Consider the following 14,463-nt stretch of genomic DNA (forward strand, 5'->3'; position numbering starts at 1 on the left):
AACGTTCAGATTACATTGGGTCCCTATTTGTCAATAAATTTTAGTTAAAAATTACGTTCTTCTAACTCATTGATTTTTGCATTGAAACATTATTCTGATAACCATTTGTTATTGCACTAGAACCCCCACTTTCACTATTACTTTGACATAGTGAAAGACTCAAAATTGTACCTACCCGTATAAATTTTTGTTATTGCGCAAAAGTAGTTCCTTAATTCTCCCATTGGCCTGTTCATAACGCATATTTGCCAAGTCATCAATGGCTAAATCAAGCATGGTTTCTTCGTAGTTTTCCGGATCTTCGAGTCTCTACAAGCATTAAAACAGATTGAGGACAAGAGGTTTTTTTAGATATCGCCAGCATACATACTTGTTTGTATACATCCCTCGAGGCAACTGCATAATTTAATACATGGAATTCCTTAGCAATAAACATATGTAGATCCTTGCGAGCTCGCTGCTTCAGTTTAACTGAATTGTCTTTTCCAGAAAAATAGTCATTTATGATGAACCCGATTTTCTCAGTTAAGTTATTGTAAACAACAGACATCAAATCCTGCAGTCAATTCAAAGGTAGTTTTTTACATTACAAACCCATTTGTATCACCTTGAAATGACTATTGTCCGAAGTTTTCCGGTTATGATTGTATTTGACAGCTACTAGTCTCATAATTGTATTGGTCATGTTTTCTTTTATCTCTTTAAGAAAGGGAACCTCATCAATATTGTCCGCTAGTCCTGTGCGACTACTGCTAAGAATCACGTCTGCGTTTATATGAACTGGGAGACTTTGCAGAATTTTTACAATCTGTTGCTCTAGTTCTTCTTCTATGGTCTCCGCTAAGACCTTAAAATGTGTTTCCTCTTGCACCTCATCAACTTCTGGAATAGTAGCTTTCACAAGCCTGCATATAGAAAAATGATATAATGAAAATTTTGTTTTTAAATACGAACTAAGGCAAAGTAATCTCTTCTTTTCTCCCTTGACTTATGGAATAAGATCTCTTAACTACCCAGCAATTCCGATACACAATTAGATGAAATGGGCAAAAGCAGGTTTGGTTCGTCATGATTAGCTGCGCCATTTTTCTCTGTCATTTGCTGATCTGGATGCAGTCACGAAGCGTCCAAATCACCACCAAGCGTATCAAACCATGATTGTTTCGGCCGCCTTTTTAACCGATTCCCATCGACTTCGATGTTCAGACCAATTCTTGTTAGCGCGAATTACATCACCATATCATTGAAGACGTCTCTCTCAAAATTTCTCCACGATCGGTGCAACCACACGCCACCGATGTCAGGATTATGGCAAAATTGTCGTCTAGGATATTTTAATGGTAATGACTGATGAAAATTTTAGTTTCTAAATAAAATCTGTCAGACTGGCTGGGCTGATGATAAGTTGAGTGTAGTGCAGTTGCTATTGTGTTCTTAATCCAAACATGACTTCCGAATGGTTCGGCTCTTCAAATACATGCAACAAAAGTAGTTTTTTGTCGTTTAGTTTATATTAAACACGTCAGTCCATCAGACAATTTTTGATGGATTGACTTATGGCAGACTGGTGAAATACTGATCGTGTAAGGTCAGCCAATGATGACCGATTGATGAAGCTCACTACCATTTCAGCTGACGACACGATTCACTTCTACATCGCTTACGCATCGCACCTTCTGGCAACTACTGGCCCCAAAAAAAGTAAAGTGCTTGCCGACGACTCCATTGTCATGGGGATAAGCATTTCGGTAAATGTAATGAGAGTAGCGGGCGTATCGCCTGACCATAGACGACCAGTATTTCGTCAGTCTGGCGTCAGTCTGAACTGATTGATGGACTGATGAAAATTCAAATTTTTAAATAAATTCTGTCAGTCTGGCTGGATTGATGATTAGTTGCGTGTAGTGCAGTTGTTATTGTGTTGTTAATCGAAACATGACCTCCGAATGGTAAAGATCCGAACCATTCAATAAAAACGAGTTTTTGTTGTTTTGTTTACCCTGAACACGTCCGGCCATCAATCAATTCATCAGTTCATTTTTGATGAATTGACTTATTGTAGATTGATGAAATCGTTTAAAAGGTTTTAGGTCAGCCTTACACGATCCGTATTTCATCAGTCTGTCGTCAGTCAGAATGACAAAATTATGGCAAACTGATCGTCTAGAGTATTGTTATGGCACTGACTAAGGAACTGATGAATATTCAAGAGATTTGTATCGACTTGTGTCTACGTCGTGTTGATAAAAAGAATGATACGTTGTTTACTGATCGACGAGTCACAACAGGCCCATGGCGGGAATATTTCGAGTGGATTTCATCAGAAGAATTTGCTCATCATTATCAACGAATATATCACATGAAAAATATTCCCCAGGGCCGGTTGCTTGCGCCTTCTATAGTTCCGAGTGCTGGCTAGCTACAAAAGGCAATATACGGCTTCTCGTGAAGGATCAGTGGCATGTCGCGCTATGATTACTTCCAAAATGAGGACATCTGTGTTTGCTATGGAGTTGCACCTATTGTGAAAAAATTGCAAGACGGACGTCTCCGCTGGTACGGTCATGTCATGTGCGAAATAACCTCGAGGCAAGGCGCATTAAGCGCCATTAATGGGTCGGGTACTATCAAGTTCGATGCCACCATCAGCACCCGTCAGACTGCGAACTTAGATTTTGTTGGTGTTTATCTTCAATCCAATTCTGTTTCCCTCCCTCTCCAAATATAGAGCTAATTAGTCAAGGTACACAATTTAGTAAGGTGATATCTGTAGACGAGTTTATTAGAAGATGGAAGTGGAATTGGATAGGAAGAGGGGGAGGGAGTAAGACAAATTTTGAGGAAGGGCAACAGCTCCCCTGCTGACCATATCATGGGATGGAATTAAGAATATAATATAAGTATATACCTACTCGGCACAAATAGTTTTAGATCTTGATTCAGTTATTGGAATTGTGAAACAAATTTCCAAAACAAGAAAAAGGTTCTCGCCAAGTGGTGATTCAATCATTGATGCTACGCAGTATCTAGTTTCGGCCAATTCAATTTCTAACTTTTCTATTGTTTGTGACTTCATTTCTTTTCGATTTCGTAATACACCAGTTGGTTTCGTCGGTAACGTGTCAATAGACTGTGTAGCCCGAGTAAGACCGGAAGGTGTTTTTTCCATTTTTTTTACACCCAGAGCAACAGATCTTTTCTTCTGTGCTTTTTTCTCAGGTTTCGGAATAGCTGGAATCTCGGGCTTATCAAATCTCTTGATTGGGACTACGAATCGCCCGGATTTAACTAGAATAAAAAATTAAATGAATGTACTAGTCAATAAAAACAGACATTAAAATATTCTTAGTCAGTCTATCATCACTAGCTGAACCCGACAGACGTTGTTCTGCCCCTGTATATTTGCAAAACTGTGGATTTCCTTCAGGACTGCAAGTAGTGAATCAATTTGGTGATACACTTGGTTTTCGTTACATACAAGAGGGGCCTTCGGGCCTCAAGCGTGGAGTTGCGTTTACAACTCGGGTGCCGTACTCCTTACTTCGCTAGAGATTGAGGAAGGTCTTGCATCCACCAGTATCACTGCTGAGGCTCAGTATCACACCTGCACTCAGTATAGACTCGCACCGTTGTTAGCGGTAGCAAATCGAGTTTTCAAGTGGAGCAACATATATCACGTATTTATTTCCGAAACTTCAAAGCGCGACAATGTAGTTATAGGACCAATGAGGACATCTTGATGTCTTTACGTTCTCTGCGTTAGAATCGCAAAAGTCTACAGGAAGCGTAGCTAGCAAATCGTTTGTGTAGATGCATTCTGAGATAGCTCGATGAAACCCAGCTTGACCTGAGCACTGCCTTACCATTTTTCTAAACTAGTCTAACCCAAGTGGGTTAGCCAGTAGCGTCTCTTCTAGTTACGAGTTTCAAAGCCACTGTCTTTCCAAAAATTCGATTTGATATATATACATATAAAGTGATATATACATATAAAATAAGAAAGTATAAAATTCACTCACCTTCAGGATACAAAAGAGGCGATAAATCCAGAGTTCCTAAGTACATTGCCTGTCCGTCTTCTGTTTGCTTACTAGAAACAAAGCGCACCTCTACTACAACTTGCTCGTCGCTGTAATTAATCAGATTTTCTAATTCAGGACAAGCGTTTCCTATCAATACTTGTCGGCTAATTGAGTTGAAGCGTATAACAGGAAAATGTCCATTTATTACAGAAAAATCAATATTTTTTGAATTATGTATCCCTCTGAGGCTTCTATTAACTTCTAATTGTGTCAACAAACCAATGCAGTCAACATCTCCCAATTTGTTCCATCTTTTGAATAAATCGTTCGGTTCGTATTTGCATAATTTGCCATGAGAGAATGTCACAATTTTTTTAGTTTCGTAATCACCTTCTCCCGTCTGTCTAGTTATTAAAGAAACATCTACCAAGACCTCGATTTCCGAATTAAACAAAAAGTCAGGTGGATTAAAAATATCTTCTAACGTAATCGTTATGCAATTACAAATAGATTCGTCGCTCATTTGGTTGAGTGCTTCAGCAGAGCTAACTTGAACTTTAATTTTGGGTGTTTTCAAGTCGGCTAAAACCGTGATCGGATAGACGTAGATTTCCTCCAATTGCTGGAGGGGTTTGTTTTTAACATAGCTCACCAAATCCAAATGGGCATATCCAACAGGAGTTTTTGACATATTAGGAATTTTATCCAAAATAACAGTTTCAACTGCAGAAGATGATTCCACTTTCTCACGTTTATCGCGTTTATTAACTCTTTTCTTACTACTTTTCTTCTTTAGGTTTTCTATCATGGAATCAACAACAGTTATCCTCGGTGTCTGTAGTTGATCTGCAACTTCATCAAGTCGATATAGGGTGAACAATAATGGTGTATCTACCAGCTTATTCAGATCATCAATATCAGTTGGATCAATTTGAATGCTGTATAAACATTCCAAGCTCATGACGTCAATTTTAGGAGCAGATGAAAAAGCCGAAGTGGTTAGCGAAGTGTTGAAATTCCTTGCTGAGAAGTATTCATCAGATAGGACATCTTCGCTTGGTTCACATGGACAGACATAAATTTCACCAGAGTTCTCATTTAGAGGAGTTACTTGGAAGTTATGATGAGATACTTCTATTTTAAAATCATTGCAATTCACATTTTTGCTGTATTCTGTTAAATTCTCGATTGATGTTATCTTGATATTCAATGATACTCGTGGCTTCGTTGTCGGTATTAGATCCGAACGCAGTGATGTGGATAACTATTTAAAACAAAATAAGTCTAGAATGGTAAAAACGGAAAATTTTGGAAAACTTGTTGTGAATTTTCATTGGATTAGAAAATTCCATTCGTTCTCTAGTTTTGGTTCAATGAAATTGATTCGAAGGACGTTGCATTATTATATTGAATTATAGTCAATTACCTTGCTTTTTTCCCGTCGTGGGCTCACAAGCGTTTTTTTCGGACTAATTTCCTACAGGTATGTACATATAACATAAATGTAACATCAATTTAAGATAAATTTCACCTTTGCGGCTTTTTTCCGTGCGGACATCGTTACCAATGAAATGGATCATATATTCGAATTGAAAATGACGTTGATATCACGAATAAATTTTGGCAGAAAATGCGCGGATGCTTAAATCGCTTCAATGAAAATGCAATTTTTATACCTTTATTGAGTTAGAGTTTAATAATTTTATTCAGTTAGATCATTGTCATTAGATTGAAGCCCGAAAATATAAATATCCCGTCGTTTCGCCAAAATCATTTCTGGTCCCGTTGGATGCGTGGTCAGCGAGTGAACAACACCTTGACCTGTGAGGGAATATACGTGTAGTTTTTATTGTGAAATATGAGTTGAAACTTTTCTATTACCGATGTTCAGCCTGGATATTTCCTTCCCTTCTATTAGGTCCCATATAACTGCACAGCCTTCCATCGAACCCGACACTATTTGTGAATCGTTAGACAAAATCCCACATTCAATATGATAGTCCTCGGCCTGATGTCCTGTATATTCTGATAGCAAGTCACCACTGTCATTGTCAATAAGTCTAACAACTCCATCTAAACAAGCAGCAACAATGCATTGTTCGTCACTAGTTTGTGCTATGTATGTAACTGGCTCTCCAATTTTATCACAGCTTAACTCGCCAGCTCGTATATCGTAATGTCTTATTGCACCATCGAGCGATGCAGCGATTATTTTATAATTAGTCACAATCAAAGATGTAATGCAGTCTTTTGCATCTTTCATCACTTGTATTGGTTCAAGTTTTCGTGTTCGAATATCCCAGCACATGATTGTATTGTCCTTTGAACCGGAAACAGCTATTGATGAGTCTTCATTGAATCGTACACAGTTCACTCCTCCAGCATGAACACGAAGCCGTCGAAGAGGTTGTCCTGTCGATACATCCCAATAAATGATGCTTTTATCAATACTAGACGAAACTATGTGACAACTGTCGCAACTTCCAGCCGCATCGGTAACTTCGTCGGCGTGTCCACCATATGTTTTCAATATAAGACCATTATTTGGATTCCAAAGTTTAATTTTCTTATCGGAGCCACAGGTAAGACAATAGGAACCGTCAACTGTGAATGAAAAGAGAAATGCTTTTGAAGTTTTCCTTTCCGGAGACTATTAAGTGACACTTCATAACAAATTAAAGTTATATAATATTTCCGTGAGGTCTCAGATTGCAGGTGTGGAAAGTGTACACTGATTTACACAATTTGTACAATGTGAGGAGAATAATCATCATTAACGGCGCAACAACTGCTATCCGGGCTAGGCCTGCCTTAATAAGGAACTGCAGATATCCCGGTTTTGCGCCGAGGTCTACGATCGCCATCGATCCATTTCAGGCAGGTCTGCCTCGTGCGCGGATTTCATCGTCGTAGCTGTTATCGGTTACGATTTTCGACACTAGATAGGAGAAATAATCAACGGTCTCAAAGTTATAGTCTCCTATCTTTATTCTTCTCGTTTGACCAGTGCGATTTGATGTGATGATCTTGCTGCTTTTATCTAAATTGACATCTCGTACATTGATCAGGGTCAGCCTTATTTGGTCGGGATGCAGAATTCTCTCATGGCCGTGTAAACTATCATAGGCGGCTTTAAAGTCTATGAAAAGGTGGTGCAACTGATGTCCATATTCCAACATTTTTTCCATCGCTTGCTCCAGAGTGAAAATCTGATCTGTTGCTGATTTGCCTAGAGTGAAGCCTCTTTGGTATGGGCCAATGATGTTCTGGACGTATGGGACTATCCGATCTAGGAAAATAACGGAGAATATTTTATAGATGGTACTCAGCAACATGATACCTCTATAATTGCTGTACTGCGTGATATCTCCCTTTTTATGTATGGGATCATATCTCGTTGTCAGTCGTCAGGCATTGACTCGTTGTCCCACACCTTGAGCATTAGTTGATGAATCGCTTGGTGTAACTGGTCGCCTCCATATTTCATCCTTTCGGCTGTCATTCCATCGGCCCCTGTCGACTTATGATTTTTAAGCCGATGAATTGCACGGACTGTTTCTTCTATACTTGTTGGTGGCAGTATTTGGCCGTCGTCTTCGATTGGCGGGATCTCCACCTATTTGGTTGTTGAGCAGTTTATCAGAACACTCAACCTACAGCTCCAATATGCCCATTCTGTCGGAAATCAGATTTCCCTCTTTGTTTCGGCAGGATGACCATCGAGGTGTGTATGGCTTCATCTTGCTGACTTGTTGGTAAAACTTGCGCGCCTGGTGCGGTTGCTCCCTGTACTTTTCGAGCTTACAGACCTGTTGGTTCTCCCAGGCTTCTTTTTCCCGTGCCCGTGCCCTTTGAGAATGCAACATTACTCGGTATGCGGCATTCTAGCGTTCCGTTACTAGCTTACATTCATCGTCGAACCAGCCGTTCCGACTTTTTTGCAAATGGGACCAAAAATGTTTGTGGCGGTATCAACAATAACGTTCTTCAGGGGATTGTGAAGATCATTTGTTGATGCTTCATCTCCAGGCTCTCTGTTGATTGCGGTCATTCCGACATCTAGTTCCCATTCATAGGTGTTGTGGATGACTTCAGTATTCACTCTCACCTGATTGTCAGAGGAGATGTAGGTGGTGTTGTAATTGGGGCCCGGAGCACGATGCCAACGAGATAGTGATCCGAGTCTATATTGGCCCCCTATAAGTACTGACATTTATCAAGGCTTAGCGGGGGCGGCGTTTGATCAATACGTGGTCAATTTGATTGTAAGTGGTTCCGTCTGGAGAGGCTTACGTTTGTTTGTAAACCGCTTTCCGCGCAAACCAGGTATTTCTAAAAACCTACTCCGAGCACATGATTTAATGGATGACCACTACAATATATGGCGTAGTGTCTCTTCGCCAGGAAACCGGTCCCTGTGTAACGCATCTCCTGCAACACTGCTTCTTTCTTTGTACATGGAGCGCACGTTCCATGAGAAAATGCGCAAATCGTAATTTCGTTTACGTTGCCGGGTTCGTCGTTGTGTTATCAGTCCAATCCGAGGCTCCTTTTGCGGCTTCGTATCAAGTTGTTGTCCGTGTAGAGTTGTCAATCCTACCCAACCCCCAACCTGGAGGACGAGTTGGTACAATTTGTCCCGTTTTTAGGCGGCTGGAGGAATTTTCGCCCTTCCTCACTGCGGGAATTACCTACCTTGTCCCTAAAAAGGACACGGCGCAGGATCCTGCAGACACAAGATCGATTACGTCCATACCAACCCTCTACAAATTTCCATTATTAGTGGCAAGGGTTAATGCGCACCTCGAGACCAATAACATTCTGTCCGAGGAGCAGAAGGGCTGCCGAAGCGGTTCAAGGGGTTGCAAAGAGCAACTCATTATCGACTCGGTAGTTGTAAGACAGGCCTAAGAAACCGCTTTAGTTGCTATGTCGATTATGCTAAGGCTTTTGACAGCGTCCCGTATACTTGGCTAATCGATGTCCTATGTATCAGCGCGTTCATCTGAGGGTGCCAATACCTCAGAGTCTATCCATATACAGAGAGGCATAGTCCAGGGGGATTCCTTGAGTCCCCTTCTGTTTTGCATGGCCCTGAACCCCCTTTCATGGCTACTGAATGATGATAGAGGGCATGATTTCGCAATCAAATATGGCCTACGTGCTAAGTGAGCTGACACACTTGATGTACTTCGATGACATCAAGTTATATGCTGGTAGTGATGACCACCTTAGAATTCTGTTGCGAATAGTAGGCCGTGATATTCGGATGGGACAAGTGTCGAATCCAAGCCATCCGCAAAGGTCATCATGAGCCGCATGCCAAACACAGTATTGATGACCTCCGTATCCATAAATCCTACAAATACTTACGCATTCTGCAAGGAACCCATGCTGGTGAGTCCCTTGTATGCAGCTTAAGGCAGATTATATGCTGGCTCCATTTAACTTGAATGATCGATCTTTCAATCCTCTGATTGGGGTGAAGTCAGACCAAGAGCGGATCGATGAATAGAAGTCGAAGGTAATGCAGGAAAACATGTGAATTGTCTTTGGCAGCCATTTGTCGAGCAGATGGCTGTGTGCTGGGCTATCTCATTTCTGACTGCAGTGTAATGGCACCAGTGCAATATATGAATAGACACAATGCTGTATGTAAGGTGATTCACCAAAATCTTGTGGCAGCGAATCGGAGGCGCGGACCTGAACGCCACCGTGAATTCGCCTCTGCGGCTGCATTGAATGGCCGTGGAAACAACTTACGGCCTGACAGGAGACGATATTATTGAAGTTTGATCTATTTTATTTAATAAAGAGAATATTTCTAAAGCAAGCATGGGCTGATGAGCCGTAGGCAACACTGAATAGTTCTGCTTATAGCATGAATTGGGACCGACAAGTTCTAACTGATCGCCACATTTCGCAAAACAAGCCTGACGTGCTGTTAGTTGACAAGACGGGTGGCTCCGCCTATATTATTGAAGTTGCTACCCCCATAATAGCAACTTCCAACGGAAATACGTGGAGAAGAAGGTGAACTATGAACCACTAGCTAGCTCGGGAAATTAAAGAAATTTGACATCTTGAAAAAGTGTTTGTAGTTCCCATAATATTGTCAGCTACAGGTATTATCCCTAAATGCTTCATGGCTACCTTTGATGTCCTGGTTCAAAGCATGCAGAAATACACCATTTTGCATTCGTGTTTGATGCTGCGGAGAGTCCTCGACGGATTCTCTCACCAACCTACCACCCTTTATCGTTTAAGTAGTTAGGATCGTCCGAGTCCAAATGCTAGGAAGCTAGCTAGCATGTCGTTTAAATCTTTAACCGACAGAAACTTTATTGTGTTCCCTACTTACAATTGTTTCAACTTGGTCTGGTATTAATTACTCTCCCAGGTGCCTAAATCTACTTCGCAAAAGTTCCGGACACTGTACCAAGATATGTGTGGAGGTTTCATTACTCCCCGCATAGAATCTGCAGTGTCCGTACTCCCCCAGATAATAGCTTAGCCTCCAGGAACTAGTGAGTATTCTTATTATGATCCAGATTTTCTTTTTGGTGAGGTTTAAACAATCTTTCGAGCGCTTGGGTTCGTATCCCCCCATGAGCACTCTGGACTTCCTGGTAAATTCGACCAGTAAAGTTCCATTCCTCATCATTTTTCAATGACGTAGCTATGAAACCATTTCCGAGTTCAGAGAATGGCTGTGGGCCATATAGCGGCGTCGCTGCTCCTTTTCTGGCTACCTCTATCGCTGTTTCATTGCTTTTTAACCCGATATGGCCTGGAACCCAGAGTATCCAGACCTTATTAAACGAGCCGACCGTGTTCCATACCAGTTTGAAATTTACCTGGTTGGACCTAAGTGCCTTAATAGCCGTTTGGTTGTCGGTTAGAATAGCAATGTTGTCCCCTATAGTTCTTTTCGAGGTTGAAATATGCAGGTATGCTTATCCATTGGTCCGAAGTGCGTTTGCCTTGGAACAATGACCCCAACCCCTGCTCCCTCTGCTGTCAGGGATCCGTCAGTGTACCAAGTAATCAGTTGCTAGTTTAAGCCATATGTCAATGTCACGATCTCCCATTCGTTGCTTTAATGAGTTTCAAACTTCTTATCGAAGTGGAACCTCATTGTCATGTATCAGTAACTCGGGATGCCGCCTAGAAAAAATATCGACTTTCCTTCGATTAAGGCAGCTCCCCGCCGGACATTTTGAAGATCGCACAATAGAAAATTTCCTTTTGTCATGTCGAACACCACGTTCAATAGAGTTTTCCATCCCTTCCGTTCAACGATCAGCGTCCACGATCCTGCAATCAGTCAGATCTTACGACCCCCCTTGGAGCTGGCCAGTGCCCGAAAAAATAGCACTTTGGATCGATATACTCTGAGGCGGGTAACTCAGTTCACCATCTAGTCAGCAAGATAGTTCCTCCATTGTCGATCACACACAAGCGATCGATGTTGAACTTGGGGGCTGCCGCTCTTTAGCCCTGCGAAAAGTGACGAACGCGACAAGCAAGTGGTGTTAAACGGCATTCCGGGAAAATTTAGTATTTTCTTTTCGGTTTTTTTCTTACCAAATTACTAGAAACTGATGAGGAAGGGCGGGACTGAGTAGCTGCCAAGATACCAGCTTAATCAGCCCGTGTGAAGGCCGTTTTTTTGCCTTTTTTTGAAAAATTATTTTGGAGGACTGGATAAAGATAGAAACGTAATTTTTTCACCATATATTTATTGATATATCTTGTATATGTGATAAATTTTTCAGCTTGAAATCGTAGATAGTTTGCGGAATACGTGTCAATTTATGCACCCATCTCAAAAAAAAGGTGTTTTTCTGCTGCCGCGCTGGTGGGCGCTGTGTTCATCCGAGGAAACAAAACTAAACAGCATTTTAATGTGGACAATATTCCACGGTCCGCGAACTAGGATAATTAGAAAATATTAAAAGGTAAATTTTTGGTGGGCTTTTAAACTTAATTTTTTGGATTTTGGTGTTTTTTTACGGCTTTTTTTATGAAAAAAAACGACCCGTCCGATTGCAATTATCCTAGTTTGCGGACCGTAGAAATATGTATGTAATATGTAAAGAAGTGAAAAATAAAGAATTTGGTTAGATAGATTTTGAGCTATGGTGGCAGCCGATTTTCAAAATGCAGTTTCGAGAAAAACGCATTTGAAAATTTAAATGTGATTCTCAACAGTGGAATTTTAACTCACCATTAATCTGCTATAGCTGGTCCATAGAGAGCATCTGTTTCTTTAAAAAAGTCTTGTAAGGCCGACTGTTGCTCTCTGGTTTCAATTCTGGCTCTTTTAGCGAGGTCAGTCTATCGTTGTTCGGACCGCCAAATTCGCACTTCATTACGGCGGTCGGCATAAACCGGACATATGAGACCAACTTGACATCCCATTGTCACTAGGATTTTGAGAATGCTATTGAATCCTTCATTGAAAATAATTACAGCCAGAAAAGTGGCTATTTCTACTACCTTGACCCCAGAATGAAGGTCTTTTGGAGGGAAAGTCCAGATCAACGCATTTAACAGTTCATTGTTATTCTGGGCTCTTGCTCCTAAACATATGTTCAAGAGATCATTTCGTGACAAATCTTCGTAGTTTGGTTTGATGACTGTTTGAACTTCTTCAGTCAAAGGCGCCTTCTTGGGGTGGAAACTATCCAGTTCTCCTTTAGCTTCCGCTTGACGCCATTTGCACCAACTGTCCTCACCTGCTGGACAATTTTGATGCTAAGGATTTTCATCTGTAGAACATTTATGGAAGAAAGTTGCCCAAATTTCTTGCTTTATTCCTTCTATCGAATTTGCGTGTCAACGAATAGCTAGCCCCAAAAATGTAGGGAGGTCGTTAATAACCTTATCAGTAAGTTTTCCAGCCCCTTTTCCACCAATGCCTTTGTGACTCTTCTTTCCATTTCTAAGTCGCGTTCCCATTCTTTTCTCGACATGTCCTACGCATTCCTTTTTTACTACTACGTATATTTTATTATTTGCAGAAATTTGCAGAAATACCGGAGAAAACTCCAGCAAAATCCAATATACAATATACAAAACTTGTCGCAATTGGAACATCCATGTTCATGCTTGCTAAAAGTGTCTTTGCTGATGTTGATGCGAAGTCCTTTTTCTTCTCTGATATCGATTCCCATGAAATACTCTTTTTTTAGTGCGAGCATGACGTTGAACGTTAAAGCGATCTCCCTTCGTACGATCCATTTAAAAAAATCACTGAACACTCCTTACCTGTTTAACACTGTAATTTCTGAACGACTTGGAATATCGGAAAATCCCTTTGCCCACATATTCTCCACTATATATATACAATTCATGCAAAAAAAATCGATTTCTCCAACCCGACACACGAGATGACCCCCTTAAGAACCGTTAGGATACACGGCACAGAAGTTAAACACGCTTTCGGTAAAATTGTTTAAAAGGCAATGAGGTAGCGGAGAAGCTGGCCAGGAAGAGAGCAGAAACGGTCACTTTATCGACCTATTGGAAAGGTGTAAGCCGCCATAACAAACAGAAAATAAGAGGAACGGCTAAGGGAGATAAATATGCTGGGGGAACTTGCCAGAAATTGAACAGTCCTACGTGCTCATGGTGATTCACCTCAACAGCGCTCTGATAAGGGGAGGTTCTATCATGCATCTTTCTTAACCGAAAATCACAACCGATAGCAACTACAATATTACCAACAAATCCGAGCACCGTTTTTGGAAGTCAACATAGCCTAGATTATAGACTATGGTCTCAGAAATGCGTTAGGGATATCGATTTGATGGACCTCTGCGCAAAATCGGGATGTTCGGAGCACCTTACTAAGGCAAATCTAGAACGGACACCGGTTGTTGCGCCGCAGTTGACGATGATGATAATCGGGTTTGCGGCGTTACCAAAATGTAATTTTAGAATAGAATTTTAGAATTTAGAGAAGGAAAGGTGCCTTACTGCCTTCTCTACATTTTTTAGCCAAATATTACCTCGTTTGTATATTACGTGAAACTTACAAAAATATTAGGGAATTAGGTCGCAGAGAAGTTGAGGATAACGATTAAATGTAATTACCATTATAGCGGACAGCTCTCACAGCTCCCTGGTTGCAGTCAATCGTCTTTTTTAACACCAAAGCGGTCATTGCTAGTTCCAAGGCAAAACACCGCGGACGAAATCGTTTGTTTACTTATTTCCAAATGCCGAAACGTCTGTCAACAGCATATCAGCGATTGCTAAACTGTGGTTCATTGGAGGACGATATTAATTATTAGGAGGGTTAGTCGCGTTAATCGGACATTTAGAATATCAAAATATATTAGAAATTTAATCATAATCAGAAGCTATTCATCGGTAGTTAAGTTACTTGTATAAAAAAGCAACATTTCCACTTATGAAGGCTGTCCTATCTGAA

General features: G+C 40.9%; 2 protein-coding genes across 4 annotated transcripts in view; both read right to left on the reverse strand.

Annotated features, from left to right (window-relative positions):
- The window catches only part of LOC119647307, a 34,808-nt gene extending 29,132 nt beyond the window's left edge, over positions 1–5,676 (reverse strand). For all 3 annotated transcript variants that reach the window (XM_038048224.1, XM_038048221.1, XM_038048223.1), the window contains exons 1-7: positions 5,554–5,676; positions 5,449–5,499; positions 4,020–5,286; positions 2,913–3,288; positions 608–905; positions 371–556; positions 176–309 (exon numbers count right to left, since the gene is read on the reverse strand). In XM_038048224.1, coding sequence (XP_037904152.1) covers positions 176–309; positions 371–556; positions 608–905; positions 2,913–3,288; positions 4,020–5,286; positions 5,449–5,499; positions 5,554–5,580 — 2,339 coding nt within the window. In that variant the 5' untranslated portion in view covers positions 5,581–5,676. The remainder of the gene's footprint in view (positions 1–175; positions 310–370; positions 557–607; positions 906–2,912; positions 3,289–4,019; positions 5,287–5,448; positions 5,500–5,553) is intronic.
- Positions 5,677–5,678: 2 nt separating this feature from the next.
- Positions 5,679–14,268, reverse strand: LOC119647310 (WD repeat domain-containing protein 83). Its single transcript, XM_038048228.1, has 3 exons — positions 14,124–14,268; positions 5,904–6,626; positions 5,679–5,843 (listed from the first exon to the last, which is right to left on the reverse strand). Exons 1-3 carry the CDS (start codon positions 14,191–14,193, stop codon positions 5,725–5,727), a joined length of 912 nt encoding a protein of 303 aa, XP_037904156.1. The 5' UTR covers positions 14,194–14,268; the 3' UTR covers positions 5,679–5,724.
- Between the last annotated feature and the right edge of the window lie 195 nt (positions 14,269–14,463).

The sequence above is a fragment of the Hermetia illucens genome, chromosome 1, assembly GCF_905115235.1.
Source record: "Hermetia illucens chromosome 1, iHerIll2.2.curated.20191125, whole genome shotgun sequence".
NCBI lineage: Eukaryota > Metazoa > Arthropoda > Insecta > Diptera > Stratiomyidae > Hermetia > Hermetia illucens.